The following is a 25,156-nucleotide window of genomic DNA, read 5'->3' as shown; positions in this document are numbered from 1 at the left end:
TACGATTCTCAATCACCTCTTTGACAATTGTTACCAATATGGGGAAGCTTTCAATATGGGGAAAAATGCAATTTTAGGTCACACTTTTGAATAAGTTCCAATATACGGCGTTTTGGCGTTTTGATTTGTATAAGTTCAATTGATCCTCTTTTAAATGTTCACTGAGTTTTCTTTTAAAATCTACCCCCCAATCTAGAAAATCGCCGGTCCTCACTTGTGCTGCAGTACTTGGTAGCCGACGTGGATTTGGTGCCGCCCTTGCCAACCACTTGGACTCTGAACTGGTACTGCGTGTGCGCCTGGAGACCCTGGATAACATAGCTTCTCCTATTGGGTGTGTTCACGTGCACATCCTGCTCCCAAGTGTCGTGCATGTGACCTTCGGGGTGCGTGTAGGATGAGTCATCGTTGGGGGATGAGAGGGAGTTGACCTTGGAATATGCAATGATGAAGCCCATGACGTCATTTGTCGAGTCCGTGTCCAGCTGAAATAAAAATTGATCGAAATTTTTAAAATAATTTTATTATTTATTAAAAATTTTCTTCAAGTTTAATTAGGTTTTTCAATGCTTCAATTTTCTGTTCGAGCTTTCTTGATTCGAGCTTGAGAAGCTTACAATTAAGTTTAGAAAAGTTTTTTTGAAGTTTGAAATCGAGCTCTAAGAAGACCTTTAGAAGTTTTGCAGCCATAGAATTTATTTAGAACAAGGCCCTCTTGGTAAAGGTACGTATTGTCTTGGGCCTGTTAATTTCTGGCTAAATTTTTCCGGAAAATCGAACTGTGAAATGCAAAATGTTTCAGATACTCTTTTCCAAATTAAAATGAAACTTTCCTCCCTTCGAGTTTTCTGTGCAGAAAAGCTGGAAACCTGTCAAAAAATAGAAAATATATGTAAGCTTGTTTGATTTTGAAAAAGTATTCAAGCCCTCAGACGATAAAAAAATTACACATATATATTCATTTAAAGAGCATATCGGCAATTTTCAATCAAAATTTGATTTTCAGTCTCCTGTACGGAACAGAAGATCGAAGCTATCAGACAATAGCTTGGATCTTTAAATAAAATTCACATGTTTTATTGGTTTTTCGCACAAATTGCGTGCCATCTGACTCATTGAGGCTTTTTGTTCACGTGGTCTTTTGAAGTACCAATCTGCTTTAACCATCGGATTAGAACACGGACAAAAACCACTCAATCAATGGAAACCAAAAAATCTGCCTTTTTCTGCTTCTTAAATGTCAATCAATCTTGACCGTGATTACTCGTGCGATCTGTCAATATTAAAATTTACCAAAACAAAAAATATCTGCGGTTGTTTTCCTGTCAATTCAGAACAGGTGACTCATTCATATGTATGGAAAAAATTGAGGAAACGCATCAGAATAAATAAAAGCTACTCAATTATTCAAAGTTTATCAAAAATGTACAGAAGAATGAGGGGAATTTACGTTTACGGAAAAAAATATGTATTTTTTCTGTTCTGACCGCAAAAACAAAAATTGGTTTTTCGGAACTATGACGCAATTAAAGTTTTTTCAAACAGAAAAAAATATATCCAAATGGAAACCAATAAAATTTTTCAATTCTTTAAACATACGTTTAAGGTTTTCCACAAGCTTTAAGATCACTCCTAGCAGTTGTAAAAATGCGGGCAATTGTTGCTTTGTTGCGTCATCATTACATGCAATAGGACAAAAAGCAGCCTTGCCCAATATTCTGTATTTGCTGAAATTCAGCTGGGTACATAATTTGTGAAGTGTCCAAACAAGATAAGACAACTATATTTGCTATTTGTAATAACAAGACAAACCATTCACAGATAGCAATATCTGCGAAATATTTAATCAACATCCTCCGTGTCAGCCCACTATTATAGGAAATAGGAAAATATACCAAATAGGAAATTTCTTTTTCTCAAACTTAAGAACTTCAGAGCACTTGGTAAATATCCAACGCAAAGAAAAAGTGGCTGTCAATTTATTTTGCGACCTCATTTATCATAATTATCGTGAAGATTAGCACAAATACTGTTGGAAAAACATTGACGGTTGAATTTTGAACACTATAAAAGTATGGTTCATTTTCCCACCCTACAACTAATGATGTATATATTTTTTGTTATTTTAAGGTTATATCTGAAAATCAAATATAATTAAGTGCCATTGAACGACGTGAAGATACTTATAAAGATCATTTTTCTCGCCGCTCGACTTTGGATTTCTTTTGAGTTGATTTGGTAAATGAAAAATAGAAAGCGTTCAACAGTGCCGAAGTACAACAAAGCCGAAACTGAAAATGAGTTCGCCAGTCTCAAAAATTGATCATATTTCGGAATTTTGAGTATTTTTTTGTGAATCATTGGTAGTTTTGCGAAAATACTGTTTAATTTTGGAGCGTAACCGAGAAAAATTTTGACAATTTGCTGAGATAATTGTTTGTTCAGGTAAATCTATTGAGCCGCGCTTGGAGATCTTTTTTTTTTCATGAAGCGGTATCAATTAAAATAGCCATTGATTTTTGTATTTTCAATTTCCGTCCATTTGAATAAAATGATTTGTCAGTGATTTGAAATGACTAAAAACAGTATTCTAATTGATTTTTGGCACTGTTGTACTTCGGCATAAATGTACTGCCCCGAAAATTAGTTGCTAAATGGAAGGCAAATTACGCTCTTCGATTCGAGAAACCAATTGAAGGGATAAACCATTGCAATTTAAAGAGAAAAAAATATAATTGAGTTTCAATTTTGAAAAATGATTTTTGCTTATTCCTCTCTTGAGCTCAAACATAAACAATATTTCAACGGCAATCATTTTCGCAAAATTTATGAGGGTTTGAGAAAACTCCACAATGCTCGATTTGAAACAAAAGAAGACTGCTCGTATCAGGGCGAAGCCCTGAGTGTTCCGACTGCTTTTGAAGATTTATGGAGCAGCAGTAATAACATAAAAACATTATATGAAATAATACAAAAAAAATTTTTTTTCTAAAATTTGAAATTTTTTATGAAAATCATCCCCCCACACGCCATATAAAGTACAAAAAGATAGTTTTCGTTCCTTGTATCACATCAATTATGGCAAATAAGCTTCGTTCAACCAATTTGGAACGATTTATAAGACGGATTAAATCTCCGCTTACGCGTTAATAGCGCGAATTATATTCGTATCGAAAGTCGGAACAAAAACGGGCGATATCTTTCGTTGTATTATGCGTCAGCGGTGATGTATTCCAGAACATAAAACCTTCTAAACTAAATTCAGGCAATCTATTTGGTCTAATTGATCTGCTGTTAGATGCGGAATATATCATTTTGTTGGAGATTTTTTTCAAAAACAATCCTAATTTAATTTAAAACTACTTTACGTACAAGGGCAATCGGAACATTCAGGAGCTGATACGAACTGTGATATAATTTTTAATTTGCTAGTGGAATAAAAAAAGTCTTAGCTGCTGATCCAGTTTTCTCAAATTGGGTTAGTTTTATCAAAAAAATGCCAGTATTAAAAAAATTTTGAAATCGAAAAATTAGAGACCATTTATTTTTTTCAGTAGTTCTTTTGATTTTTTTGAGCTCATTTGCACTTCTACAACTGTTATTTTAGTATGTTTATAGTTGTGCAATGATTCGACATTGCCGACAAAAAATGTTTTGGGGGCGGGGGAGGGAGAACTTTTCTATACAACAATTACGGTTTTGATTTTTTGTCTTGAATTTCAAGTGGCCAGAGTTGACTTTTATTTATCGCCAGCGTTTCGTTCCATTCTTGTTTTCTTTGCTCAACTTGTAGCATGGTAATTTGAGCCCAAATCATTCTAAAATGACGCATGCAAACAGGTCTTATCGATTCTTACAAATGTGAAAACTACATCACCATGGTATGGGCAGTCATATTTACTATAAGTTTTAAGAATTAATAATTGTTTCCTGCATCAGGGGCGGATCTAGGATTTTCTCGAGGGGGGGGGGGGGCGGATTTTCCAAAAATTTTCGAAAATTTTGACAACCTTTTTTTAGGTCGGCCAAATTGATTTTCCAAGCTCTCCTAAAGCAGTAAAAAGACAATGTTTTGGCCAAATATTCTGCGCCGCAGGCAATTTTTTAAAAAAACAGGTCAAGAAGTGCCCGTTTTTGGGCACTTTTTGGAAAATTTTGACAAAAAAAATCGTATATATAAAATAGAATAAATTATAGGCTACACTCAAACGAACTCAAACATGCAGGCTCCAGAATACCTTAGTAATCTTCGTATTCATGTTTTTAAAATTACTCTTTGATTCATTAAAATTTAAAGCGCGTTAATGGGGAAAGAAAAAAGCTTCATTGTTCTTTTGAAAAAAAAAAGAATGAAGACTTATCAAAAATGTATCTCAACAAAATCCATAAAATTTGATTTTAGTGTCTACTAGGGCTGTTAAAGAATAAGCAATTATGCTTTTGCATATTCAAAAGTGAAGGATTTTCCAGAAAATTTTCCTATTTTCTCTTTAGTTCTTTAATTGATAGATATTGAATTACCCAAGGAATAATTCCACTAACTAGACTAGCGCGCCTTTTCAAATCTAAAAGCTGGGATAGAATTACCTATGTTTAATTCAATGAAATCTAGGGCTGAAAAAGTGAGATTTGAAAAACTCATTATAAATTATAGTTTGCGTCCTGGAAGTCAGATGAACTCTTCTAGCCTCCAAAATGGAACATAGCTTGTTAACTTCCAATTTACTGAATGACTTTTAATTACGTTGGGATTTTCGTGTAAAATTAACGAATGCTAACATGGTCTTCTATAAAAGTAAATACATTTCAGCACGACAATCAAAACGAGGTCAAACTGTGACCAACAGCTGTTGTGGTTGGCAAGCCAGCTGGTTAACTTGTTTGTAATTTTCCACTCTCAAAAAAGACAAAGGTTTCAATGAAACCCGATAAAATGGTTATAGCTTCAGTTCAACACAAAACTTGTTAAAACTGACCTCAATTAAAGTCAAATGGAAGTGTTTTAAATTATGTTACAATTAGATTGTTTAAATTTTGTTTTAAATTATGTTAATTTACAGCTATTTTTCTTACTTCTTTTGTTTTGTTTAAAGTATAATCGGCTCTTTTCCAGTTTCCCACCCCTGGTAAAGTTACAAAATTAGGCTGCTCAAAAATTGATCACACGGCATTTTGCATTTAAAAAATGTTGTCAAAATTTGTTCACTTGTTCACGCTGACACGTTTTGATGCAGTTTATAACATGAAAAAAATTTTTAAATAGCTTTTCACAAATTGAATTTCAGAAAAAATCAAGGGGAGGGGAAACTGGAAAAGAGCCATAAAATCTATTGAACAACAGGGAAAATAGATTGGTTTCTTCAAAGTTGGTCAAAAAACGAAAAAAAAAATGTAAATCAAGTGTGGGGCTTGGGGGGGGGGGGGGGGGGCAAGGTTTGGGAGGATGTTCACTTAGTCCAAAATTGTGAACGCTTCTTTTTACAATTGTTTAATCTCATGGCTTGTGTTTTTTGATAATATAAAAAGTAAATGCGATAAGCAAAAATTATCATGGATCTTCGAAACTACTTTTCCTCTCCCCTATTGCAGAAGGGAGAAATTAATTCCAAGGTCTCCGTTGTTGTCTGTGAAATAACTTTTATCGGGTTTGAGGATAATCCTTAATCGTTATCAAAAATGGGAAACAGTAAGCAAGATCCATTGTTTTTTTTACAAATGTATTAGATGCCATAAATGGAAGTAAATAGTAGTGAAGATATCTTCAAAAATTGTATGACTGACCTTCCACTCGACGAGCATGGAGCTATCTGATATGGACACACAGGTAGTGATCTCGGGCACTGCAAGTCCCCCCTCCCCCTCGCCCTTGTCGTGACTGTGGTCTGGACCGGGGATAGTGAAGAGATCCGAGTTGGGCGAAAATTTGTACTCGCCTTTTGATGTCATGCCGACTATTCGGTACACCCCCAAACCTGAAACAAAATAACCATTCCCAGTCAATTATTGGCAGTCAATTATTAGTAACAATTATTCCAAGCTGACTATTCTCAAAATATATTACAAAGAAACAAAAATATTTTGCGGTTCATAGGAAACCGATATTGTGTTAACCGATTGTCAAAATATTTTATCCTGAAAAATAAAATTATGTTATCGTTGGTCAAAGAGTAAAGGTCTTGGTTGGCCTCGAAACGCTATCATGATTAATCTTACCATCGAGATAATTTTGCCTGCATTTTTGTTTACAGAAGACATTTTTGTTAGTCAGTGAAAACTACATGTCTCTGTAGCAAAATTTCTGATGGGAGAAAAGCACTGTTAAAAAAACTATCTCCATATATTTTGTTCAATTGTATACCTTGAAAACAAATTTCACAGGTCGATAGGTTCTTTAATTTTAGAATCCCATTCAAAAAGAGTTCCTTTATTTGAGCTTTATTTGAAATTTCATGCCAGGCGACTTCGAAATATGCTGAAAATTGTCATCAAAAGAAATCAAAGTAATCAGTATGGTTGAAAAACAAATTAAATGGGGTTTTTTAATATAGGTCTCGTAGGATAAACTTCAACTGAATTATAGTTTTATTTATTATTTTTATCTAAACACTACTGCGTCGCGTGTACAACTGCAGGTCACTGTCAAAATATATGTTAAATAGACGTCAAAATCTTGGTACTATGCTAGCTTCTTTTATTTTTTCTTCAGACAAAAAAAAACTTTTTTGTTGCTTTTTCAGTTGTATACATTGTTTCGCATATAGCTGATACCTTTTGATTAAACTTTCTATTAAGCAAAAGAATGAATTTAACTCACTCTTTGCTCAATCTTAGCTTTTGAAATTCCATATTGATAGACCTAAATATATAGTTAGTACTATTGGCTATATATTTAGGTCTATCAATATCGAATTTCAAAAGTATGCAAAATAGTACCTTTTTTCTACTTGGTATGCTCAAACGAGTAGAACCGGGTCGCTTTTGCTTGAGTACAATTGACTCAGATCATGTCCTAGACATACCACTCTATATATTATTTTGCTCTAGCTGAAGTGCTGGTATAACAGGGCAATGAATTGAATGTTTCAACTGTCTTTTAATTGGCCTGGAATTGTTTTTTGATATAAAAAATGTTAGTAAAATTTTACATTTCAAAAAACAATTTTAGGTCAATTAAAAGACAACTAAAACCTTCAAATCTTTGCCCTGTTATACCAGCACTTCAGTTGGTTTAAAAATATATATATACGGTGATACTTCTAGGACTTGATCTGAGTCAACCGTACTGAAGCAAAAGCAGCCCGGTTCTACTCGTTTGAGCACACCAAGTACAAAAAAGGTGGCGTGCTATTTTGCATACCTGCCAAATAGTAAACTTTGCCATTCACATTACGCTTTGCATCCCAATCAGTCTTCAATTACAAATCAGCATGCATAAGTTATACTATTAGAACTGAAAAATACCAAATTGATATAACTTTTTGAATGAAATTGTGAAAAACTGCAATACGGAATGCATCGTTAGGCTGATTTTTTAAAAGAAAAACATTTTTTTTTGTTTATTTTCGCAATTTGGAAGCTGAGCCCCTTAAAAAATTTTTCTATAAGGTTGCCTAGCCTCAAAAATCATAAATAATTGATTTCATTTAAAGTTTCCCAGCTTTCCAAATGAATTTTGTAAAATGTGCGCAAAAAAGTATGCTCAATGAGACTGTACCAATTTTAAAGTAAGCTATAAAGGATGTCTCAAAATTAAACTTCGTAACAAACTTTGATTAAATTGGCACTGCGACCACTTTGAAAAAAAGACAACTCTCAAATTTGAAGGAAAGCGACAGTTCCTACTATGTAAAAATTGAGTTTTAAACTCGAAATGGTAAGTAGCGACCGCTTGCATCGCTGCGCTTGAGTTATTTGCCATGGGTAACATAAAGCGCGTGAATTATTGTTGATTGCTTTGTTCGTTAAATGAAAAAATGAAAAACTGATCTTTTGATAAAATTTTCAAAAAATGGAAAAGTGCAATCTCATCAATTTTCATTTTTTTTGCAAATTTCCCCGCACACGCTGAATAAAGTATAAAAAGTAATAATGAATAAAACCCAATGGCTTGTGGGCCAGAATGATTTGTGGGCCAGAATAAATCGACGCTTACGCATTCGGAGCACGAAAAGTAATAAGAAGCACGGGATGATTTTGCTTCAGAAGCACGCGTAATTATACCAAAGTGGCCAAATAAGCAGTTTTAAAATCCACAAAACTTTACAAAAAATTATCACAGGAGAATTATTTTCTAAATTTGAGCTCAGAACGTCAATATAAGGACTTAAAGATATTTAAGACTTCATTCAAAAAAACTAAAAAAGTCAAAAAAAGCTCACACCAGGCAAAATTTTTTCCTCATTTGCTTCATAAACGTCTTTTTTGGCAATTTTTAATCTTTTAAAAACTGATAACAAAATTAATATGTCGAAACAAAAAAAAAGCGTTCGAAAATTTCAAGCGCAGAGTTTAACCTATAATTTTCTAAGCACAGTTTCTCACATCTGATTATTTTGTTGTAGCGGCTTGCGAAGAAAATAACGAATAATTAGGTTTGTGGTGGCACTTCAATGATGATATCAACTTCTTGAGTTGAAATGAAAAAGTGTAAGCGAAAACTTTAAACTCCAATTTTCTGAACATATTTTTTGCAAATCTGATTATTTTGTATAGTTGTTGGGACTTTCGAATAAAGTAAGGAATAACTATGTTTTGGGGTGGCACTTCAATGAAGATATCAATTGTTTGGTTTCAAATAAATGACAAAAGATCTTTTGTCTGCAATTGTTTTTCTCAAGCTTCGGGGTTTGAAAATAGTCATTTTGGCCATGTTCTGGAACAAATTTTGCCTGCATTGAAGACTTGATGTATGATGCTGATAGTGAAATGCTATTTATTTATACAGGTATAAATTTTTTGTTTGAACCCAAAGTGTTTATATGGTAAGATAATTTTTAGTCTGTCAAAAAACAGGTCAAGATATATTCAATTATCAAATTTATTTATATAAACATTTTCTAGCTAAATACAAAAGTGACGGTTATTACTCATAATTATGAGAGAAATTTAGAAAAAACGTATCTTTGATGGCGAAACTCCAAATGCAAGTCATTGGGCCGAACTTTTCCACTCAATCAATGAGATTTCTTATTCGAGAAAATCCTTGAGTATTGTGTTAACGCAAAAATGTAAAGCAAATTTTTGATTAATGGAAAATAAATAGGCATTAATTTTCTCAATTAACAAATTTTAATGTAATGGAAAACGTTTATCAAACAATTTTCATAGAATTTTCTGCACGCATGATATTATATAGAACTGTATGATAAGAAGTTTTACAAAAAGAGTATTTGTATGATAAGTTTTGTCGAAGAAGGGTGGTTTGTTACAATAGTGAAATGGCGTTGTTTATACAACATACAGGGTGAAATGAGAACACTGACCTGTTTCGTACTCGTTGGAGTATATTAGCTGCTGGTAGTAGCCGAGCTCTAATCTGGTGTTGTCGACCAGGGTGAGGTTGTGCCAGTCCTCGAAGAAGTGCTGGTTGTGCTTCATCTGGATGATGAACTGGCTGAACTTCTCAATCGCCATCTGATCCTCCCGACTCATGGGCGAGGACACTCCAGAAGGTGGCAGGGTGCTCCAACTAACTTTCACTATAAAAAAAATTGTTTTTGGCGTTTTCTACTCAAAAGTAGGTGGGTGCGAAGGTCTTCATGCTTTGTGTATAAAGTACAAAAGACATCAAACTTTGATAGTAAAAAAGTTATAATATTTTCTCAGAGAGTCGTCAGCAACGTTCCAATAGGAGGCTATAACTAGACGAACATCAAAAAGCTTCAGGAAGCCCAGACTGTTTTTTTGGCCCAAATGATCGAGTATTTAAGGGGAAATCAAAAAATTTCCTTTTACGAACTTCTTGAACTTCAATCAAAACTCACGTATTGGGTTGCCAATCGGGCCTTCAAGTAAGATGTCTGGTTTTGATATCTTATACGTGTTTTCCTTCTCTTCGGCATTCTCAATGACTATCAAATCATTGTCTTGAGACGACTGATCTCGCTCTTTATCACCTGAAAACATATAATTTCAGATGCAGTGCGTTCGGGTTGATTGAGTAATTAATTATGTAATAATTATGCAATACCTATCACGATTCGTACTGTGGATGACGTAATGACTCGTCCGCCCACTGATGATACCATGGCTGCACAAGAGTATCTGCCCTCATTTTGACTGTCAAAATCTTGGATTATTAGTTGACCAGTTTTTGTGTTCATATAGTATTGACCTGAAACCAAAATATCACGTGAACAAAAGATGTTTTTTGGAACTTTTTTTAATTATTTTTTTTTAAAAATCGCTTAAATTTATGCCGTAAATTTGACCATTTTTCCAAATTATTTCAAAATTTGAATAAAGATGACAAGTTAAACATAATGGTATCTTGGTGTAATTCTGTTTTTTTTTTCAAACTGAGCCAATTTTGATTATTGGTTTTAGCTGATATTCCAATAAAATAAATTTAAGTTAAGTAATTACTCGAAGGATCAATTTTTGTTTTAATATCTCTCATATATCTTTTCATCAGGGATATATTGATTTTGTTTGACTTCCAATATTTTTAATGTTGGCTGTTTTACATGTGGGCGGACTTTTTCCTTTGGTATAGCTTGGCGTTTTTCATCAGTATTCAAACAAAAATTTATTTTTTCTCTTTTCTCTTTTTTTGGTGACCGAAACAAATTCCGTTAATACCAGTCACTCTACGAATTAAGTCTCAAATCTATTCGAACGCAGTCATCCAATTCCACCCCTCCACCACTTGTTATGAATTATTAATCTCTTTATTAATAACAAAGAGCTTGTCAAAAGACAGCAGCACTGCCTCAAATATTGCCTAGCGCGGGTGAAACATCAAAAATAAAACAGCAGACAACCTTAAAAAGAGCAGACAAAACAAAAAGTATAAGCGGGTATAACTGTTGGCTGGAAAATTAAAATTAGGTCATTTTTTGTCGTTTTTCAGCAAGGCAAACAAGAATAGGCTGTGTAAGCAGTGGATATTTGTGTTCTGGGATACGGGATTTTCTGACTTGGGATCTTCTATCCTGATATTGAGTTTTTCTTTTTTTCTTTTTTCGAGATTGTTTGTTTGAACCACATTTATTTTCCTCATAAAACAAATTTATTTTCCTCATAAAACAAATTTTTTTTAATTTTCACCAGGTGGGCGCAAACTTGATTGCGATCTAGGATCATCTTACGAATAAAACTCAAACAACGCGCTTAGAAAAGTCGTCTGCTTTTTGATCAGTCGGCTCTTTGTTTTAGCTGCTTAACTTGGATGCTCAAAGCTTGCACGTATGTTCAAACATCATACCGACATTTGTAAGCCACAAAAAAGGAACTAAATTGACAAAATGTGCTATCATTGCTGCATTTGCTTAATCATAAAAGAGAAAAATCTTTTTTTTATGGGCGGATAAGGTGATATAAAAGTACCATAAAGCGGCAGCGGTAACCATCTATATACACATGTTTGAATTGCTGATTTGCATACCAGCACGACAAACAAATTTGTTTAAGTTGTTTCAGTCTAACAAAAAAAAAACAAAAAAAAGAACAACATTTTCACTGAAGAGGTTTCACTAAAAGCGCTCTCTTTGAACAACTTTAAGTGATTCAAGTTTTTGAGTCTTAAAAATGCTTTTAAGATGCAACTCCCAGAAAGTTTTCAAGTGATGTTGTTTATTGAAGATATTTAATGAACGTTATTGTGAGTTCCTCTAAGCTCGAAAGCATTTTGTGAATAAATCGAAATTTTTGAAGCCCTATATTTGCAAAATTATGCAAAAAAATGGAGGCAAACAGTCGAGACGTCTGGCATACAAGACGAGATTACCGCTCAAAGAAAAACCGAAATTATGCGACATTTCAGCAGACAGAAGAAATGAAGTCACAGAAAAGTCAATTAGTTGAATGAAATTATAATAAATTGTTTCCAGCAACCAACTTTTTAACATATTTTTATAATTAATCACGCATCTTCAAAGAACTCAGTATGCGATATCGCCAATATGACTAAATAAATTGATATAAAGCCTTGATGAGAACAGAAAATGAAAATTGAGCCAACAAAACTGAAGAATGGAAGGAGAATATGGTTTTAAAACTTTCAGCAGAAATACTACTTTTATCTGAAAGCCAGCTGCAGTTTGGCAGTGAAAAAAATGAAAGCTTCCATTTAAGATGGGAGGACTGGTCTGAAAATTGATGATAATTGAACAAAACTTTTATGGTTTTAAATCGGAGCGCGACTTAGGTTTGCTCTAAGGAATTGTTCACATGAGGGTCGTTTTCCTCTTGAACGAATAATAATATTTGTAAGACAGACATGAATTGTCAAACATTTTGAAATATCAACAAGGATAGCCGGCTGCTGGGCAAGTAAAACAGAATGCTACGACGATATACAAAACTATAAAAATTAAGTGTTTTTTACGTTTCTTCAATGAAGTGCCGTTTGTAGTGCGTGGTATGATGTGAGAACTATACTATTTTAAAAAATAATCAATTAGGCACCATCGACAACATCTGTTTCATAAAATAAATAACAAACAAAAATTCAAACTACATATTATGTTTTGAAATTTTTGTTTTTCAACTTTTTGCACAATAATTTAAATTTCAATTTTTTTTTCTATGCCAAATAAGCGGTAAATTGAACAATAAACTTGCTTGTAGATATAACAAGATTTCTCACAGAAGTACAAAACTTTTGATTTTCCGGCTGTCGTGTAACCTGAAAGTTATATGCTGTATACTCAAAGTTTGTAGATATATGTACAGCAGATTAAGGTATATGCATTAGCTTTAATATCGTTAAAAATGATTTTTTTTCTTTTTTATTTTCAAATTTTTACACCTTGAAACAATTTAGTTAGCTTAATTCATTTCGAAATATTTTGATACGTCGCCGCACGCGCTACTCGTTTATAGAAAAATAGTAGCGCGCTTTTTTTCCTTGAATTGAAATTTTTCAAACAATCAAAGCTTTAGAAAAACTTCACGAGGGTGAAACACAGTTTTGTCTTCATATTGTTAAGTTTTTTTAGGTGATGCGAAAAAAAACTCTTTCAAAACAGTTTTAAAAAAATTGAAAGCGCTCTCAAAAAACAGCTTCCTAATACAAAAATACTCCGGCGTTTTGTTCGAAATTGTAAACAACACAACAAATCGTATCAGAACAAGGCTCAGAAGGTTCGTTCGAAAAATCAAAAAAAAAGTTTTCTTTTTTAGTTGAGTTAGGGGAAATTGAACATTGATATTTTGGCTAACCTTAGAAAATGGATAAGCTATTGGTTGTTCAACGCAAAAACGGCTGAGATGTATCAACGCAAAAACGGCTGAGATTTCCTTGTTAATGAGATTGAGATAAAATAGTTGGTCCTATTAATTACTTATTAGACGCCAATATTTTTCTCAATATTATATAATCGGTATCCTAAATTTGAATACCAGCCAATTTAACACCGTACATTATAACACCTAGTCATTTAACTACTGACAATTTAAAATTACAACAATTTAAATCCTATTTTTCAGTTCAGCACCGTACATTTTAACTCCTAGTCATTTCACTAAATATACTGATGTATGAACTCCTTATCTTAACTCTTATCACACCAAATTTAATCCTCAAATTAACGCAGGCATCAAATTGAAAAACTTCGTTTATCTTAGTTATACATGCTAGATTGACGCTTCCTAAATTACTTTAGAATTTTATTGACAAGTTAGTAAATTATTTTCAATTAGATTTTTCACTAAATTGTTAATGTTACTGAAAAAGCTGCTAATGCTAATTCATAACAACTTGAGGTAAAATGTCCGACAAATATAAAAATCTGACAGCCGTTTTATACCGTAATAAAGTGGTAAACACACGCAAACCCAAAAAAACAAGTTATGATTGAGTCTTCTTTTGAATTCACAGTTTCATCTAACACAAGCCAATTTTTATAGCGTCTGCTCACGAATTTCAAGTTCACAAAAAGGAAAAAGTACCGTGTATTAAATGAAAGAGTACAAAACATAATGTCCGTTTACGAAGACAAAACCGATTTCTATTTAAAGGGTTATCTAGTTTGTGCTCAGCCAGTGTAAGTTTTGTCTCATTTTTGTTCATTCTGTCGTATTACTCAAATTCATTTCTTAAACCAACTTAAAATTTTTCAGCTTTTTTTGAAAAGACGTTTCCTTGCAGACTCTCGGAAACAAAACTAAACGCAAGAACTTGACTTGTGCACTAGCAATTTAACCCCAGGACAGTTGCCCTTATTTTAGGGACTAGGGGCTGGCAAACCCTTTAGCTTTGCGTTTATGTGCCAAAAATTCAAAAAAAAATGACAAAGTGATCAGTTTATAGGTTTGGGTTCGAGAATGACTCCAAAAATGACTAATGTCTAGGCTTCTGGCGTTGGTTAAACCTTTTTTAAAATTCTATATCGGCTAAAAATTTGTAAAAAATTAGGTCATATTAGTCAAAGGCCGTCTATTTATTTACGGGTCTTTGAATTTCATTGAACTATTGATTGTTTGGGTTCATTTTGGAACGATTCATTGAAATTATTAGCAAAGCCAATTCGTTTTGTTTTGGAACGATTCATTGAAATTATTGGCTAGGCCATTTCTGTTCAAAACTTACGCGAACTAAGTAGCGCAAAAATGCCTGGCTTTAAAAGGCAAAAACTTCTCTCATTTAATTCTTTGATGTTTACAGAAGTACCGCCTGAAGTAATTTTGTTTTCATTTTGGACTAAAACGCTGTTGAGTTATAGAAATGGCTTTAAAATTTAGCGATATTGAATCGCTAAGGCAACAAAAAGTAGGGAGTAAAATTGTATGGTATTAAGTTGTTTAGAGTTAAAAAGGTGTAACCATATTATCATAGAGTGTGGAGGACTATTTGAAAAAAAACTTAAAAAATTCTGAATTTGGTCCTTATTTGATAGAAAAACTGTTAAGCAGACCTTGGCAATAGGAGCATTGAGTGTTTATCCCGGATACAAGCAATCTTAGTTTTTTAAAAACCATCCCCACGAGCAGCGTCAAAAGCAAAAGGTTAAACTTTGCGTGTATTAGCGAAGTTTCTGCTTAAACTACCTTGCATCAATTCAATTGGAAGGGGTTTGTGAGACGAACTATTACATTGTCTACGCTAAGTTGTATCAAAAGACTACGCTACAATAGGTAGCAAAAGTAAGACTTCGAAACACAATTTTAAAAAGCAACCTGTGTTTTTTATTAAATGTTGCCTTCACAGTTTTAGGTGATGCGAAAAAAAACTCTTTCAAAACAGTTTTAAAAAAATTGAAAGCGCTCTCAAAAAACAGCTTCCTAATACAAAAATACTCCGGCGTTTTGTTCGAAATTGTAAACAACACAACAAATCGTATCAGAACAAGGCTCAGAAGGTTCGTTCGAAAAATCAAAAAAAAAGTTTTCTTTTTTAGTTGAGTTAGGGGAAATTGAACATTGATATTTTGGCTAACCTTAGAAAATGGATAAGCTATTGGTTGTTCAACGCAAAAACGGCTGAGATGTATCAACGCAAAAACGGCTGAGATTTCCTTGTTAATGAGATTGAGATAAAATAGTTGGTCCTATTAATTACTTATTAGACGCCAATATTTTTCTCAATATTATATAATCGGTATCCTAAATTTGAATACCAGCCAATTTAACACCGTACATTATAACACCTAGTCATTTAACTACTGACAATTTAAAATTACAACAATTTAAATCCTATTTTTCAGTTCAGCACCGTACATTTTAACTCCTAGTCATTTCACTAAATATACTGATGTATGAACTCCTTATCTTAACTCTTATCACACCAAATTTAATCCTCAAATTAACGCAGGCATCAAATTGAAAAACTTCGTTTGTCTTAGTTATACATGCTAGATTGACGCTTCCTAAATTACTTTAGAATTTTATTGACAAGTTAGTAAATTATTTTCAATTAGATTTTTCACTAAATTGTTAATGTTACTGAAAAAGCTGCTAGTGCTAATTCATAACAACTTGAGGTAAAATGTCCAACAAATATAAAAATCTGACAGCCGTTTTATACCGTAATAAAGTGGTAAACACACGCAAACCCAAAAAACAAGTTATGATTGAGTCTTCTTTCGAATTCACAGTTTCATCTAACACAAGCCAATTTTTATAGCGTCTGCTCACGAATTTCAAGTTCACAAAAAGGAAAAAGTACCGTGTATTAAATGAAAGAGTACAAAACATAATGTCCGTTTACGAAGACAAAACCGATTTCTATTTAAAGGGTTATCTAGTTTGTGCTCAGCCAGTGTAAGTTTTGTCTCATTTTTGTTCATTCTGTCGTATTACTCAAATTCATTTCTTAAACCAACTTAAAATTTTTCAGCTTTTTTTGAAAAGACGTTTCCTTGCAGACTCTCGGAAACAAAACTAAACGCAAGAACTTGACTTGTGCACTAGCAATTTAACCCCAGGACAGTTGCCCTTATTTTAGGGACTAGGGGCTGGCAAACCCTTTAGCTTTGCGTTTATGTGCCAAAAATTCAAAAAAAATGACAAAGTGATCAGTTTATAGGTTTGGGTTCGAGAATGACTCCAAAAATGACTAATGTCTAGGCTTCTGGCGTTGGTTAAATCTTTTTTAAAATTCTATATCGGCTAAAAATTTGTAAAAAATTAGGTCATATTAGTCAAAGGCCGTCTATTTATTTACGGGTCTTTGAATTTCATTGAACTATTGATTGTTTGGGTTCATTTTGGAACGATTCATTGAAATTATTAGCAAAGCCAATTCGTTTTGTTTTGGAACGATTCATTGAAATTATTGGCTAGGCCATTTCTGTTCAAAACTTACGCGAACTAAGTAGCGCAAAAATGCCTGGCTTTAAAAGGCAAAAACTTCTCTCATTTAATTCTTTGATGTTTACAGAAGTACCGCTTGAAGTAATTTTGTTTTCATTTTGGACTAAAACGCTGTTGAGTTATAGAAATGGCTTTAAAATTTAGCGATATTGAATCGCTAAGGCAACAAAAAGTAGGGAGTAAAATTGTATGGTATTAAGTTGTTTAGAGTTAAAAAGGTGTAACCATATTATCATAGAGTGTGGAGGACTATTTGAAAAAAAACTTAAAAAATTCTGAATTTGGTCCTTATTTGATAGAAAAACTGTTAAGCAGACCTTGGCAATAGGAGCATTGAGTGTTTATCCCGGATACAAGCAATCTTAGTTTTTTAAAAACCATCCCCACGAGCAGCGTCAAAAGCAAAAGGTTAAACTTTGCGTGTATTAGCGAAGTTTCTGCTTAAACTACCTTGCATCAATTCAATTGGAAGGGGTTTGTGAGACGAACTATTACATTGTCTACGCTAAGTTGTATCAAAAGACTACGCTACAATAGGTAGCAAAAGTAAGACTTCGAAACACAATTTTAAAAAGCAACCTGTGTTTTTTATTAAATGTTGCCTTCATAGTTGAAAGTTCAGATGATTATGATACAAAAATTTTAAATGGAAAATTAGCCATTTTTCTGAAATTGATAATTTGCTCTATTTCATCAATTAGGTCAGCTCCAACGTTTTGCAATTCTCTAAATTCAGTAAGAAACAGACTGACCTTCGCTCTCGTTGATGAAGTTTTCCCTCTGGCCAGGTCCCCCCTTCTGGAAGCGGTAGAAGTACATGATCTTCGCACTCTGCGGTGCCCCCGACAACTTGGGGCAGTTGATCTTGACCTCATCATGACGCAACACTTGCATCTCCTTCGGGTAAGTGGAGGTGAACTCGATTGTGTTCTTCGACTCTGAAAGGAACAATTTAAACTAATTGAAAACGGCATGGAACTTAAACTGCTGTAACCTAAAAGCTGCTACACATTTTCGACAAAACTGCAAATGTTTTTTTGAAGTTCGAGTTGAAATTGGGATGTAAGATTGTCAAAAAAGACGAGAAAAATTTGTTGCAATTAGCTTTCAAACCCTTTTTTTTTTATTTCATTTATCTAAAAAAAATATTTTTGTCAAAACAATTTTGTAAAACTATAATCCACTACACAAAAGTAGTTTGTTTTTATATTTCAGTATAACATTCACAATCTGATTTTAGCCAACTTCTAGCATAAGAAAGTCAGGAAACTCTAATGACTAATAAAGCTAGCAAAAATTGATTTTTGATTATTTAGAAGACTGCTAGATATCCGTTTTGCTTGTTTGAAGAGACTTTAAAAAAATACTTTTTTTTGTAGAAAATAATCTATTTGACTAAATCAAGTGGAACTTACTTTCATAAGCCAATGTGGGGTAACAGCAAATTGCGAAAAGAACTGCTAGCTTCAACATATCTGCCAATACTACGTTCGACCTTGGATTAGATAATGATGAAACGACAGAGAAGCAGGATGACTCGCTTTTAATATTTCTTCCAACGACCGTCTTGTTTTGCTTTCGTCTTCTCTTCTCTGAAGGTTCTTTTGATTCTGGGACTGTCTTTGCAGTCACTATTTGGGTATCTTTTCTCTTCAAACGGGCTTTGGCTGAGGCAACTGCAAATTTCCGTTCTTCGTATGACGGACTTCTGAGACCAAATTTAGATAAGAAGTAACTTCTTTGTAGTATCTTAGCGATGAATTGCCGATTGGTGGATTGTATAAGAAAGGTTACCAAGCTGAAATTACAAGTATAAGAGTTATTATTACTTATTGTTTGACTAGAAGATTAATAATTGATAAGTTATAAGTGTTTTGTTGGTACGATTTGCATGGGTTGAGTTACGGATGCGTCAATTAATAGAAACGCAACCCGACGCCGGAAGAAGGTTGAAACTTATATTTAGATATCTGATTTGTTCAAAAATGGTAAGTTTTGATCACCCAATCGATTAATTAAAACTAAGATACTATTTGACATCAAATCAGCTGTAAAAATTAATCATAAGCTTTCTAAAAGAAAATAACTATCAGATAATGTTTTTTACTAGACTCAGTTTTTGAAAACATCAAACCGAATCCAAAATTTTTTTAATGCTGGTCAAAAAATGCCGACATGATGACTAAAATTTTAATTACCATACCTCATACTCAAATATAAAACTGATACAGTTTGTTACGCTTGTTCAGTTATTAATAAATTACGCAAAGAACAGAATTCTTATTAGGATGACCCCCTTGCTTTTGTTATTTTTAGATTCTAGACATCCAAGGGCATTGACAAAACAAAAATGGTCAGTTTAAGTCATAAAATACCATTAGAGCATGCCAACAGATCAATTTTTAGAGCCTTTAATCTTACTTTGAAAGGTGCTTAAAAGTTACTTTTCAGACAATGATAGTAGTTTAAGTATCCTTTCAAAGGACTCTAACCCATCTTTATAAGTACTAGTATGTCTTAAGTAGTTTATTACCGCTACTCGAAACAATAGATGTGAATAAATTACCCAGAAGCAGGCGACATTGTGTGTTGATTTACGACAAAAAGTCTCAAAATGGACAATGGGGAGAACTGTTGGTAAAAATGGGGTAAATTGAGAATATTTCAATGGTAGAAATAGATTTTTCTCGAGAGAATATCAATTGAGCAGGCTTAGAAAAACAAACGTTTGAAACTTTTGAAAATGAAAATGTGAAAAGTCCACAAAAGTTCCGATGATCTATTACAAGAACTTTATTTCTGGTTTTTCGATTTTCCGAGTTTCTTGCAATTTTTATATTTGAAGGGTTTGTTTAGGTTAAAATGCGTAATTTTTGGACAATTTCAGTCAAAAGTATGGCAAATTTTGCTGGCAAAACATTTCAAGTTAGTTTGGTTAGCGTGAGTAATCGAATGTCAAAGCTGCGAAAGTAAACGAAGTATAAAAGCTTCTTAAGGTCCCACAGAGAGAAAACCAGAGAAAGAGTGTAACTTCACTTGGACATGTTTACAGTCGGGATACTTTTGTTTAGACTTCGACTTAGGATGCAAGAGTGCTTAATGGAAACGTGCAAAACAAAATCGAAAACGATGGCATATACGAATGATAGTTGAGTTGCAATTGACAATGGTTGCATAATAGCTGCTTTGTATTTATGTAATGATATCGATCTTCACGCAGTCGCTTATAAAATTGTTGCACATCAACAATTTTAAAAAAAATTGAAATATTGAAAAATTAAAGAAATACGATTTCTGTCGACATTTTTGGGAAACTTGAAGGGAACAAAAACGATCTTATGCAAGCTGTTTCATTTTTTCCACGAATCGCACTAAAAATATTTGATCGATGTTCGTCATTAATTTCGCAATGAATTTCCAAATGATAATCTTTTAGATAAAAAGAAACCAAAATTCAGTTTTGGGGCTTTTGTTAGAAAACTGAGATGGTATGATAATAGGTGGCAGGATAAAGTATTCCGTTTTCAGTATACCACCGGGAGGCTACTTTGGTTAATTATCTGAAACCCATTTTGTCCCAAAAAATGAAAACGGGCTAAACTCTGTTTTTACCATGTGGGGTTGTACATAGTGGGTCTTCATACCATGCTGGTTTGTGTATAGAAATGGTGAAATTACCTGCCAACTTCTATCCGGAGTTCAGAGGCGCTTTCCACAAAAAGTCCGGAAGCGCAGAGGAAGCCGCAAATGGAAAAAATCCACAGGAAAGTAGAAACTGATTATCAAATTAAAATACCAAAACAGACGACAGTACCAAGCAGTTAATTCGCAGTTTAAAACAAAACCCAATCACGACACAAAAATATATTCTAAGCAAACATGTCTGTCGAAAAGAAAAATCCTTCGTGGTAAAATTTTTAAAAAGTCGACAAACAAGAGCAGTTGGAACAGTTTGTGTAAACAATAAAAACGCAGCAAGATGCAAATAATTACATCAAAATGGTACTCTAAAGAAAGCAGCTAGCTGAAAAGAGTACCACACTGTCACAAATTGCAGGAATTTACGGATAAAAAGAAGTGTCCGATTTTATTGGTTTGAGTGGAAAAGGAAGCAACAAAAAACGCTCTAAAAACGTCGCTAAATCTTTTTTAAATCTCTTTTAAATAAGGAGTGAAAGGATGACAGAAATGCATGAATAAAAAGAATGATTCATCCATCGTACAAATATTTTTCTTGATATTTTTTATCCCCTTTGCCAGACGCTCACAGAAGCTAATTTGAATGGTGTAAAATTTTGTTTTTACCACAAGAGTTAAGCTGTCAAAAAAAGATTTGTGCTTGTAAAACTTGTAAAACAATCGTGCTTTAATTATCTCTCGCTCGATTTAACTCACCGTCTTTGGTAAGAGCAACTTGAGTAATTATAATGACATTTGTACACAATTTGCTTCGAATAAGCAGCTAAAAATTGGTGTTATAAATTGCTATGTAGAAAAAAAAAAATTTGAGTCGAGAACATAATTTTCAATACAGAAAAACTGAATACAATTAATTTTTTAACTGAAAATGGTTGAAAATATGTAAGTTTGACAAAATGATTGCAGAATTTTCAAAATTTTGACGTAAATTTATAAATTTTAGATAAAGATCAATTTTAGAATAACAAACGAGCGTGAAAATTGAGGTTAACAGACCAAATATCATTATAATTTGGGCAAAGTTAGCCCCCAGATATTTTTTTGTTGAAGGAAGGTTAAAGTTTGAATAAATTCAGCCCACTCGATTTTGAGGGATTAAAGTGACGGATTTCGTTTTAATAATTCAACTATTGTTATCTTTTAACCTGGGATAGAGGAAATGGCTCATTCATGAAATTACAAATCATTGAAATTTATTGAATCATATTTATCGCCGACGCAAATGCAGTCTGATTTTCAGTACTATAAAATACGATCAAATTAAAAATACTGCTGCAGACATTGGATATTTATTCGGTTGGTATGTTGGTAAGAAATTACAGATTAAATCTAGTAGAAAACACAGTAGTGTGATGGTTTGGATTTTCAGCCAATAAAGGAACCGTTTTGTACTTGAGGTTTGAGCCAAAACGTTAGAATGTCTTCTGTTTGCCTTGCAGGTTGAAATTAACAACAACCACAGTCAAATTTAAAAGTGAAAATGAAGGTTGCAAAAAATCGGAACGGAAATAATGACATGAAAAACGTGCAACTGAAATGGAAATACTGCACGCACGTTCAATTTTCTTCTGAAATTAGAAAAACTCTTCACCCATCTTTGCAAATTGTAAATTGCAGCAAATTTTTTTGCAACAAAAATGAAAATGATCAAAAGGAAAATGTCAGTTGTCGCTTTGACAGTTTGGCTTCTGCTGTTCTGTTTCGCCACAGGTAAATAACATCAATTTTAATTATCAAAAAACAGGTAATGAAGTGGGAAAAAAACGAAAGTGACTCATAAAATAAATAAAATAATAATTTATACAAAAGTGGCGAAATATGTAGGCGACTTTTTGTTTTGATACTTTCCCCGTGAGATGTTTCTTTGTTTTTTTTAACATATAAAAGGAAAAATAATAAAAAAAGAGATAAGTATTGTTTACCCTTCCTCAAATTTCCAGCAGAAAATTGCTCACTTGATATTCAAATATACTCAGTTATATAACAGCGATTAAATTGTACAATGATTTCATGCAGTCTGTTCAATGGAAAATCGATGGAAGTAAAGTTCCCATTTTTATCTACTGTCAACGATTTCTTTTTCAGTAAAATTTACTCACAGTCTGATGAGCTCACGATGATTAGAAAATCAATTTCTACAAAAAAGGACTTTTCGCCCACTTTTAAAGTCTAAGAAGACAATTAAAGGACTTAACTTTTTAAAAAACTACTTAAGAAATTTAATCAGACTTGTTTTAAATCCGATCAAGTGATTTTGTTCAAGTTGAAAATTGTTTTCAGTTCCATGGGCAAAATTAATTCACGAGCCCAGGGAAAAAAAATAAAAAATTAAATATGGATAATTTGATACATTGAGCTAGAGGTTGGCAATAGTGTTCTATATCGATTGATCAAGAGATAGAAAACAACGACGTAAAACAATCTTCTTACAATTTGTACTCAAAAATGTTGGGCATTTGTGGCGAGATATATCCAATAATGATAAAAATGTCCAATATATGTGATCTCTCCCGAGGGTCCCTTCCATTAGATTTCCTTCTTTTGACAGACATGTCTTCGAAATGACACTTTGATGCCCGGTGGTACAAACAAGAAAATAAGCCTTCGAACCATGGAATGTTTTTACAGAGCAAATCTTGTCGACGCAATTGTTTTTTGTGTTTCATGGCCTAAACAGCATTCATTGAGCGATAGAACGACCACAAAAAATGAGTTAAGACTTTCAGACATTATCGTTCCATCCTTGCTGCATTCCAGTTAGAAAATTTTGAACTCGGTTTAAGATCGCCGGTCAGCGCGATACACTCACTTCGCCGCTTTGCAGCGGTTAACGGCTCTAACTTTCATATTGAGTCCTACCGGGGCCTCGGAAATTAGACGACAAGCAAATTAGATGATCGTAAAGAAACGGAATTTACGGACAACCAGTATTTACTCAGCCAAAAGTTCATTTAAGTCTGTAAACAAAATTCACGCAATTTTCACGCAAGTTATTGCCTAAATTGGGTAACCAGTATTTACTCAGCTTAAAGATAATTTAAGTCTGTAAACAAGTTTCACGCAATTTGCACGCAAGTTATTGTCTAAATTTTGTTATTTTGTGATCGTCTAATTTGCTTGTCGTCTAAGTTCCTAAACCCCAGTCATGCCCCTTGTTGGCAAGCTCACAACACGTTGGCGCAACTGCGGCATTTGGCTTCAATTTGATCCCAATAGCATCTGTTAAACGAACGATAAAAATCATATATTGGCCCTAATTTTTGAAAAACGTCGGATATATGCCCTACAAAGCAAACTTTTGGATGTTTTCAACACTTTTTAGTTTTTCCGATGTTTGACAAGTCGAATGTTCACACGGTACCAAATTCAATCAGTAACGAATTAACATTTTCTAAAAGCATACAATTTTGATATGTAATATTAACATAAATCGCAAAGTGAACCTAAAATATTGTCTTTGTGTCATGAAACTCATGCTCATTTTGACCCTTACCGACATTACATCATATTGATAACCAAACTCTTCTGAGATACTCTGCTATTTCCTTAGCAGTACTACAATCCCTCTTATGTGGGAAAATATTTGACCTTGCGTTAATTATCTCGAGTAAAAATTCAATTTAAATGAATTTTATTCTAAGTTTTTGCAGATCGTTATGTTCTAAAAAGTTTCTGTTTTTGGAGCACTGGCTTTCATTTTCTTTTTCTCTCTTTTACTTTTTTATTTTTTATTTTTTTTATGTTCTGTAGCCCAGTTTGCGGCCCATAAACTATTCTGTCCTAGAGTTTCTCCTAATTTAACTGCTCACTTATTGCTTCAATTGATGGATTCTGTGCTCCAACTCATATCTTAGTGAGTTTTTTGTCGCTAACTTTTTTCGTATGCTTGCAAGACCTTTTGAGCTCCACAGACATCTCTTTTTCGTCATATGCCTATTCATCTACTTTCTTCACCGACTGTTTGAATAGATCATCGTAAATCGCCTTTTGCTTGGTTTTGCTCGTCCTCATGCTTTTCCGCAAACTTTTTAACGCTTTCATCACCTTGAATGTCTCCATTGTTTGTTGTTAATTCTCCCTTTGATCAGCAGCTTTCTGCCAGTTCGACCGATGATATTTGTTGTAGACTGACATTTGCGTATATTTTTTCTACGGTCGCGTCTATTTCTCACTTGAAAAGCTGCCGCATTTTGTAATTTTTCAAATCATTTTCTTTCCTGGGTTTCCCAGTCCATCTTCAATGGATGTTGATGTAAATATTGTTGCTGCCATAGCAGTACTCGAAGCGGCCTTTTCTCTATCTCATTTCAACGTTGCCTTTTTGTGCCTTCTGGCCTCTTGCGCCGTTGGTTTTTCTCTTCACTGAAGGGGTTGCTGTAATTTTTCCCCTCTTTTTTGTCTTGGCTCCCTCAGTTCCTAGGTTGATATCGCCACCTGTATTCTTATACTTTAAAAATACTATGGTTTAGTTCTCTTGAAAGTC

The 25,156-nt window shown here is 33.4% G+C and overlaps 1 protein-coding gene across 3 annotated transcripts in view; it reads right to left on the bottom strand.

The window, feature by feature from the left end:
- The window catches only part of LOC134843616 (uncharacterized), a 54,630-nt gene that overhangs the window by 9,290 nt on the left and 20,184 nt on the right, over positions 1-25,156 (bottom strand). For 2 of the 3 annotated variants that reach the window (XM_063859779.1, XM_063859781.1), the window contains exons 2-8: positions 18,390-18,772; positions 17,727-17,912; positions 10,190-10,333; positions 9,984-10,115; positions 9,483-9,698; positions 5,782-5,972; positions 215-485 (exon numbers count right to left, since the gene is read on the bottom strand). In XM_063859779.1, the coding sequence (XP_063715849.1) occupies positions 215-485; positions 5,782-5,972; positions 9,483-9,698; positions 9,984-10,115; positions 10,190-10,333; positions 17,727-17,912; positions 18,390-18,772 (1,523 nt within the window). Of the gene's footprint in view, positions 1-214; positions 486-5,781; positions 5,973-9,482; positions 9,699-9,983; positions 10,116-10,189; positions 10,334-17,726; positions 17,913-18,389; positions 18,773-19,540; positions 19,716-25,156 lie in introns of those variants that run through there. The other variant, XM_063859780.1, reaches the window with a different exon arrangement.

This window comes from Symsagittifera roscoffensis, chromosome 4 (assembly GCF_963678635.1).
Source record: "Symsagittifera roscoffensis chromosome 4, txSymRosc1.1, whole genome shotgun sequence".
Taxonomy (NCBI): Eukaryota; Metazoa; Xenacoelomorpha; order Acoela; family Convolutidae; genus Symsagittifera; species Symsagittifera roscoffensis.
The sequence above is the reverse complement of the archived record's forward strand: the minus strand, read 5'-3'. Positions and strand labels throughout refer to the sequence as shown.